This window comes from Egretta garzetta, unplaced genomic scaffold, assembly GCF_000687185.1.
Source record: "Egretta garzetta isolate BGI_Z169 unplaced genomic scaffold, ASM68718v1 scaffold693, whole genome shotgun sequence".
Taxonomy (NCBI): domain Eukaryota; kingdom Metazoa; phylum Chordata; class Aves; order Pelecaniformes; family Ardeidae; genus Egretta; species Egretta garzetta.
In genome coordinates this window covers 485,631-495,545 of record NW_009259178.1, presented here as the reverse complement: position 1 = coordinate 495,545, position 9,915 = coordinate 485,631, and the positions used below count along the sequence as shown (strand labels likewise).

The following is a 9,915-nucleotide window of genomic DNA, read 5'->3' as shown; positions in this document are numbered from 1 at the left end:
TGGGCTTGTTCAGCCTGGAGAAGAGAAGGCTGCGGGGAGACCTGATTGCGGCCTTTCAGTACTTAAAGGGGGCCGATAGGAAAGACGGGGAAAATCTTTTTAGTAGGGCCAGCAGTGACAAGACAAGGGGTAATGGTTTTAAACTAAACCAGGGTAGGTTTAGACTAGATATAAGGAAGAAGTTCTTTACAATGAGGGTGGTGAAACACTGGAACAGGTTGCCCAGAGAGGTAGTGGAGGCCCCATCCCTGGAAACATTCAAGGCCAGGTTGGACGGGTCTCTGAGCAGCCTGATCTAGTTAGCGGTGTCCCTGCTCCTGCAGGGGGGGTTGGACTAGATGACCTCTAGGGGTCCCTTCCAACCCAAAACATTCTATGATTCTATGATTCCTGGGACATCCACAGTCCCATAAGGAACATAAGTCAGTGATACCTCACCAGACTGCAAATTGCTTACAAATGGAACTGGAGTTTCAGGCGAAGAGGAACTGGAGCAAGAACTGGCACAAACAGTAAATTATGGATCCCTACCCAAAGGCCTTTGATGCGTACATACTATCCATTTCTGTTCTAGAGCTGATGGTTCCCACGCCAGTATATCCTGACCTTACCCAGTGACTAAGTTACTGAAGGGTTTTAAAACTTCTTTCTAATGAATGCAAACTCTTCAGCTATGTAACATTCACAGAATCCTTTGAGTTTTACTCACCATTCCTATGCAGAAGAGGATGAATAAGAGCAGCCATGGTACATCTGTGCAGCTGTGGTCCTCCAGAGGCTTCCATTCTCGCTTGGAGCTCTTATGTGAGAAGAGAGAGATGGGGTTAACAACACTTTTTTGTCTTCTGCTTGTAACAGAAAGAGGCAGAAAACTATTCCCAAGGGCATTAGTATACAGCAGGAGTCATCTTTCTGATATAGCTGAAGCAGCTTGGCCAAAAAACTTAGTAAGGCTTATGAAAGACACTTCAAAAGTAGTGCCTCCACTGGAAGCTAGATCGACAAAGAATTATTTATCAAGAAAAGAGGTAATTTACCCAGGAATTTACAGCTATTTATCCACAAAGCAGGTTATTTTAACTTATTTTTTTATGAACAGAAAACAGAAGCTAATGGCATGGAATCAACAATATCTGCCATTGCAGTCTTCCACAGCTACCTTCCAGTAACCTGCTTTCCAAGAAGGATAAAAGGTTAAACTTTTCAAAAGCTCCTAAGTTTTAAAACACTATTGGCAGGTTTAACAAGTACAGTGCATGTAGAAAGGAGGTAATAAATTGCTGTTAAAGGAACAGTTCTCTACCTGCCAAGAGGCAGCTGAGCTTCACATTTCAGCAAAGAAATCCCTAGTCAGTATTGCCCAGGTGCCCGAAAGGAAAGTCATGTGCTTAAAGGTTGAAATACTCAGTGATGGAGGCTCTGTTGCAAAGTATAAAGAGGCAGTTGTAAGCAATTCAAATAGTTTCCCTCTCATGAGGTAAAATTTCTCAAGTGTGTATACACTGCTAAGATAATTAAAGTCTGTTAAAAACAGTCATTTTGCCATCCAGGCAAAATGCTTTTAAGAAAAGAATGATTTTAAGGAAAGAATGAGCATTGGCTGTAGCACAAAACTAACCACCACATGAGAATTTATTGTAACAAACACATGAGTTATATCTACGTTTAAAAATACAGTTACAAAGACAACCTTTTTCAATTAGTTCCCAGACACTAACTGTTCATATATATCTACTAAGACCCAAAAAGTGCACACAGTGTTTTCATACTTGAGGAAGAAAAGGAGATTAATATAGGGAGAATACAATACAACCCTCTCCAGAGACAGAGCAAAAAGGGTAACCTATTCAAATTTTGAATTTATTTTTCATCTCAAGACTCTGAAGCATCTTCAAGACTTTGTTGACCAGGTAGCAAATGTTAGTACTGGATTAAAACAGAATGGGTGGATGAAATGTCAACAGCTTTTATCTCCAGTATGTATTTTTGCAGATTTTCATCAAAAAAAGTTATAGCATGCAACTCATGATATTACCAAGGTGGCTTTTTGGTATGCGTGACTTTGGGTTTTGCTAATTCACAAGCACAAAGCAACCTTTTCAAATACTACCATTAGATAACTACAAACTGGGTAGAATATAAATGAAAACCTGCATGCACCATGCTTCAAAAAGCACAGTCTTTTAAGTAGTCTGGCTTTGCATTAGGGAGCTCCATGCTACTTTTGCAATCCTGTATTAAAAAAGTTCCACTTGCAGATGATTTATATATTTTTATATTTTATGATTTATATATTTTTAATTCAAATGGTGCAAACTGACTCTGAGTTCTGGACAGCCAAACTTCTTTTTATTTTACTCAATAAACAGTACAGTGAGGTGCTAAAAGGTCACATTATGCACTCTACTACACTCATTCAACAAAACTGTCTTCTGATCCTGGCAGTTCACACTTAAGAACAGCACACTATTCAAAGATAACACTTACAAAAAGATTGTGACATTGATAGTTATAATTACCATAATCGTAATTGCATAAAATGTGTAAAGCTTTATGCTGCTTATTCCTATATCCACTCCACCAACTCTGGATTCTTTAGAAATTTACCTTTATTTACAAACAGCAGATAAATTTCAGCTACTGCTGCACCTTAATAGTCAGCTGCCCTTGACAAAAGACGAAGCAGTAAGATGCACTGCATAGTGTGGTTTGTTTGTTTTGTTGGGGTTTTTTTATCCTCTCTGTACCATCTGCAAACAAAATCTTTTAATAGGATTTTTAAAAGCCAGTGGACATCCTCTGGAATAGCTCTGGCAAAGATTTAGGTTGTCTGACTAGTCACAGTTACCATCAGTAATCCTTTTTATTTACTAAGTGGACTGCAGTTTGTATGTGAAAAAGAAACTTGAAATGCCATGGTGTAGCACTTAGTTAGAAGGTGTCACAGAGGAATTAATTCTGTGCCCATAGCCTTTACTCTGCTCCAAACCATAAATTTTTAAAAAAAAATAAGAAAGAAGGTATTTCAAACAAAAAGTACCCTGGGAGGTAACTCAAAAGGCACTAGATACTTACCAGCCTTCAATTTAACCTCCTAGCATACTAACATGGTATGAAATGATACATTTTTAGAACAACAGCCTTCTCCAGTAGCCTATCCAATCTTTCTTCTCTCCCAACCTTGCTGCAACCCAGGCTGGCTGCCTTTATTTATCTGCTGTTTTCTTCTCTGTTGCTTCCTTGTATTCTGGATTCCCACTGAATTTTCTTCCATAGCTTCACAGCCCTTCATCCTCATCTTTTATGTTGGTATCCGTGTCTCTCTAGTGACTACTCCCTGTCCCCTCTACATGCTTAGACGTTTACTCAGACCATGGTATTCATGCCTGGGCAACACAAATTGCTAATCTGTGGTCAACATAAGGTCTAACAAATGTTGTTTGTCCTGCAGTCTGGAAACTATGCTTTGTCTCCGTTGTACTGAAATACCATAAAATTTTAGCAGATATGCTTTGCCTGCAATCCCAAATCAGCAATTCTACTGATTTCAGCCTTTCCTCTAGACAGATTAAGAGCCTTCAGTATTTCCTGATGCAAGATATCTAGATAGATAACCTAGAGGAAAAAGACTTTTGGAAATCACTCGATTCATTTAAAGTTTTCTCTTATAACAGAGCTTTCACAATTTAGGCTATGCTCTCTACAGATATTCTTGCACTTAACAAAGCACAGGACTACCTGTGCACCGTTATGACAGCATGGAGAATAAGAAACACTACCTGTCAAGAGTGGAAAGCAGGCAAAATAGCCTATCTCTCCAAGACAGACTTGGAGGTTGGGAACACTTTTCCTGCCCATAACAGCTCTTCTGTGCTGATTTTGAGAGTTATTTACTGAAGAACCCAAATGAGTGTCGTTCAGAAATTTACATCTGTCCATTTTGCAGAAGACTTAGCAAACTCAATGCTTCTCAAAAACAAATCAGAACTGTTGGGCACAGCACAATTTTACAATTCCATCTTAATTCCACATCTAGAAAGTTGGATGTCTGAAGTTAGGCTTTCTCTTGTAGAAGAGAAGCATGAAGAATGCCAGAACATCAGTTGTTGGCTTTCCTAGTTGAATCCAGAGCTCGAGAGAGCAGGTACTTGTATGCAAACGCAAAATAAAGACGGGCTGTTTTCTTGGCATTCATTGCACCCAATCACTTCAGAACAAACATAGAACCAGCCCCCTCCAGATTTCTTTCTCCCTGTCACTTCCAAACTATACCTCTGCAGCACCAAGTAGCAGGTCTGAATTTATCTCTTCTGCATACTGTAATACACTTCTTCACAGGTATCAGCATAGCACAAAACCAATGATTACCACTTTTGCTGTTAACTGTAACAGCTGTACTGGGTGCTACCACACAAGCACTCACCTGCCCCCACCAGAGCGCAACACACACCTAAGAGCTCAGAAAAGTGTAAAAACATGGCATGTCAGCAGGAGACTACAGGTGCAAGGAGTTACAGAGAATTTTTTTAAACACAAAATGTCTCATGCAATGTACAATTTGGGAGCGATGTGGCTGAAGCAAGAAGCCAAGAACATCTGCAGTATTATATGTATGGATAATCAAGCTGTGCGTAAGTAGCAAAGATATGAATAAGATCAGGATAAAGACGGAATTTGCCATCAACAGAGGATGTTGCAACATCATGAGAAAGGCATCAGCAGAAAGAAATCCTAAAATCTTGTGGTGGTCAGACTATGTTTCAGGAAGAAGAAAATGAAGCTACTGCTGAGACAGATGGGCTGAGTTAAGGACAACCCAGTGAATAACTAGCACGAGTAAAATCCACTGGACGAAAAGAAGACATGGGGAGAAGTTAGACTCTAGGCTTTACTTTGGCTAGTGAGTTTAAGCTAGCAACTGGAGAGTATAGGACTATTCTGATTTGCATACGAACACACAGGTTGTAAAAACAGTCATAGCTTCATTCGTGTAATGACAAAAAATAAAACCAAACCAGAATAAACAAATACAACCCTCACATTTTTCAGCCCCAAATGAGTCTCAAAAGAGACCCAGGACAAAGGATGACCCATCAAAATCCTATAGGAAGATTCATTAGTCATGAGGAAGACCAGTGTTCCAAACTGCTAATCTAACTCCAGGAATACCATACACAGTGTTAAGAAAGCCGAGAGAAGACAAAATTTTAAAGCACTGTCCACAACCAGCAAAGCCAAATGGAGTTAAACTTCATGAGATACCAGTTACATGAGCTATGCCATTCTGCCACAAGGAAAGGCTTCCAAATGCAGGTGCTCTGAACTCCTGGAAGGTCCGCATCCAGGACAAATTGTTCATTACCCCTACTTTCAAGTAATGCTAGATAAAACCTTACATGCAGATGAAAGATAGTGACCCAATATTATTCTACTTCAGCATTTGGGTTAAATCAGTTCCACTTCAAGTCAAAAATAACAGAAAATAAGACACAGAAGTTGGAAGTTTTTAAACAGAGATGTGCACAATTCATTTTGACATTCCTTCTTAAAAAGCAATACATTCTTTTGGTTATTTTCTTTTTTTCTTTGAACCTGGTTCTAACACAAGACGAAGATGCTGCAAAACATCCAGTTTTGTATTTGCAGGCATTGAGAATAAGCTTGCTTATTTTCTACGCTTAGAAACAGCCATGTTTTTTCTCTCAAATACTGAATAGAAGACATGGCATTTTGATTCATTCATCTAAACAATCAAGCCTAGGTTTACCATTTTCTTCAGATCCTAGCATACTCGGGCACTTCAGCATTTGGCCCATTCCCCCCCCCTTAGCAGCTCATACCATGCCTCAGGGACATGCCTTTTCAGACCACTTACGATTTCTGAAACTGCTGTTGTTTCCACTGGTGGGTTACAGTACTGCCAGACACAGACCTAGCATATGGAACCTTCACCACGGCTTTCACCATTTACATACATTCATTATTTGACCCTTCCTTAAAGGCTGGATAAATTCACAGAATAAATCCATCCACTACTCTCCTCTCACCAGTACACACTGAATTTTTAACTTCTTCTGGCCCTTAGTCTCCCTTCTATATTACATCCACCTTCCAAGTTCTTAATATCTCAAACATGACAGCAACTGCACACCCTTTACAAAGATTTTCTCCCTAGGATCATTTACAAAATAAGAGAAAATTTAAGGTCCATTTTCCTTTCACAGAACTGTTGTGTTAGGCTGTCAATTACAAACACTGGTATGGATGAATATCTGAACTCTCATTTGTTCCTCAAAATGGTGTCTGTGCCTATTATTTTCAGTGGCATGTTATGTTTATTTTGTTTTTTAAGCGCAGAACCCAGCTAAAAAAATGAATCAAGAGTTCTAGAAGCCATGGAACTAGTTAAGATTGATTTCCTTTGGTCTTTCTGCACAGTACAATCAGATCCTCTGATATCTAACACAGGGAAAGTTCTGATCATGGATCGTCATGCAGTGGAAACAATTCCTGATCTTTTTTTTTTTTTCCTTCTCATTTAGTTTTTCTGATATTTAAGGATAACTGGGCTTTTGTTACAGCCCCTTCCTCTGTGGCAACAGTTTGACCTCAGTCTTTCATTAAGCTCACAGGAACACAACTGAATCTTTGAATCAACTTTCACTGCTGAATTAGCTACCACTGCCAGGTTAGCTAAGTTGGATCAATGATTATTAAGAGTTATTGGGGCGGGGGGCGTGTGGCAGAATGGATGACAAGTAGTTTCCTCAAGGAATGAAATGTGTATGTAATCTGTGACAAACATTTTTTTTTTAAACATAAGTTTCCAGCAATTTAAATTACTACAAAAGGATTACATAAGTTAACTTTTCAAATGGCTTTAATTAATTTAGGTTTTGTTTTGCTCTGCCAAGAGTCATTGTAGAAAAACTTGGAATATTCATTGTTATGATTTCTAACCAGTTTCAATAATGACAAGATACTAAAAAATTTGGGTTGCAAGTATTTCAGGGTTTTTTTTTCTTTTTAAATGAAAGGATAGTTTTTATTGTACTTTTAAAAATCCTCAGGGATATTATTCCTGATGTAGAATAATTCATTATAAAACTCCATACTAAGAACCACATTCATCTAACTACATCCCCTTTCAATTCTCTGTTGTTTTACCCCCTTGATTTAACATCTGGATTCAGAGTATACGCAACTGTAGGTCAATACAGGAGAGTAAATAGAAATTACTGCTGTTTGCATGCATAAATCAAGGAATTCAGCTATCTACATAGGAGACAAACCGCCACAGTGTGCACATAGCATTAATAAACAGTACTTCAGAGGCAAAAAGGGATACTCACCCTGACTGGGATCTTCTGTGGGAAACTGCCACTGAGCCCTGCAGAACCCACCTTTCCTAGAAGGAAGGCTGGTTCCGATAAAGCACCAGAGATTCAACTGATGGTATGAATAGCATTCAGTTTATTTCAATAGCACAGGGAGTACATAATACAGTCATTTACACCTATAGTGCAACTTGAATGCTTCAGAATTGTGCACACCACAAAATGACATGGAAGGTATGGTCCACTCTTGAGTTCTCCTTGGGAAACGGGCAAGTCACATTAAAGAGGTTGCTACCAAGAAGTCATCTGGTCCAAAGTTGTCCTACATGCTAAGTTTAAAACTACAACTTCACATGCTATTGAAACATCCCCACACTGCCAAAAAAATAAAAAGACAGTTCTTGAAACATTTGCCAGCATTTCCTAGTGACCTTAACTCATTTTACATATTTTTACAAGCTGAAGAACAGTCCCAATCACATGCTGGCCTTTACCATGAAGCATACCATGTATGAAGAAGAACAACCATAATTTACTAGTTCACCAAAACGTTTCCAATGCAAGAATGCGATTCTCCAGTTTATCAGAGAGCATGGCGTTTTTCTGTCCAAGACACAGCACACCTTTCTGCACTATTCAGCTGTTGAAAAACTAGCAGCAACTGTATATTGTCCTAATGAAAATTCTTCCACCTCTGAACAGACCTTAATTCTAGAGCCTAAAGAGGAAGAGCAAATGAGTCCTGACTCCAACCATTAATATTTCAGAATGTTTCTGGATTGCTATAACCTGAAGCCTAAACCCAAGACATAAGTCCCCTATTTCATAAGCAGCTGCAGCCATTTTGACAGCAAATTAAATTACCAGCCACTCCTCTCCTTTCTTTATGAATGTTAACCTGCGGTGGATGAGATGACCAGTATGCTGCACCTGAACTACATTTTGACCACAGAATGGTTGAAACATACATGATACCAATGACAGGTACAGACTAAGTGTGTCTCACTACAAACATGAATCAGTAACTCTGTCATGAAGAACAGAGCATTTCTCTGCATACATGGCCAGCTTAGCAGATAATACCTGAACAAGTGTATAAAACATTAAAATATAAAATTAAAATCTAGCAAGTTGTTCCACATTTTCAAACAAAAGCATTAGGCAACTTTTAATCTGTTAAAGACATTGCATGAAAGGAATTCATACTGAGAGGGAGGGAAAAAGACATGGACATTTTTTAACATCTTCACAGCCTAGAGTTCCTGACAACACCAATATGAAGGTCTGTGCTTGTTACCTCTAGTGAGAACGAAGTCTATAATTATTCTAGGATCTCCTATAACTCTGAAGATTGAATGACACTGTTCCTAAAAAAGCCCCCAAAACCTAACACCGCCCCCAAAACCCCACACTCACTTCCCCACACAGGTACACTTCTGAGAACAAAAGTAGCAACTCTTGTAAACCAGCTCTCTGTAAAATCCTCATGTGGTGAATGCACTCTGGTTTAGTTCCAAAGAGAAGTCTTGAAGTGTTAAAACTCATGACTTCATCAACTACCTTACAATTTTTTTTATAGCAAACCCTTAGTTTACTGCACCATGAAGCCTAAGAACACTGTGCAAAGTTGCCCTAGTTAAAATACTCACTATTATCTACAGAATTCCTGTGCCTGACCTACAGGTGTTCAGATAAAGCACCAAGCAGTAGCTTACTGCAATTTATCACGAATTCAGATGATTCCCTCAGGTTCACAGTAAAACAGATTTATCATACAGCAAATTATGCCTCCATTACTAGAGGAGGAACATGCACCCAGACTTTTACTCTACTAAACTATACCACTTCCCTGGAAGAATGAACCATGCTGTATCAATAAAAATACCTCCATAAACACACCAGGAAGTTCCTAGTGTAGACTTGTCCTGGATCTACCTCTGAAGAAGAGTAGTATTGCTCCCGCCCCAAAGAGGCTGCCAACAATAGCATTCTCCTGGGAGGCAGAAGCTTGAACTCCCCCAGACTTACAGAACCGAAGCTACATTTCCCACTTCCAGGGGCGAGTGAGTTTACCACTGTAATACCATTACAGCTGCAAGTGGCAGTCATCTCTAGAAAGAAAGGAAAACAGCTCACACCATTCCCTGCAAGCGCTCTCCATGATGACACTGTCCTCTGGATTAACCAGCCCAGACTGCTCTGGGCAATTCCAAAAGGGACTGCCTTACAGGACATGCAAATCACAGTGGTGTCTAAACACCCATTTTTATGGAAGTTTGTCCTGGTTTCGGCTGGGATAGAGTTAATTTTCTTCATAGTAGCTAGCATAGTGCTGTGTTTTGGATTTAGTACCAGAAGAATGTTGATAACACACTGATGTTTTCAGCTGTTGCCAAGTAGTGCTCAGACTACTCAAGGACTTTTTGAGCTTCTCCTGCTCGGCCAGGTGCATAACAAGCTGGGAGGGAGCACAGCTAGCACAGCTAACCCAAACTGACCAAAGAGCTATTCCATACCATATAACGTCATGCTCGGGGGGGGGTTAGTTAGTTCGGTCGGTCGCTCGCGGCTCGGGGAC

The 9,915-nt window shown here is 39.6% G+C and overlaps 1 protein-coding gene across 1 annotated transcript in view; it reads right to left on the bottom strand.

The window, feature by feature from the left end:
- SLC44A1 (solute carrier family 44 member 1) overlaps nt 1–9,915 on the bottom strand; it is a 159,987-nt gene that overhangs the window by 52,260 nt on the left and 97,812 nt on the right. The window contains exon 2 of the mRNA XM_009635603.2: nt 710–799. Coding sequence (XP_009633898.1) covers nt 710–799 — 90 coding nt within the window. The remainder of the gene's footprint in view (nt 1–709; nt 800–9,915) is intronic.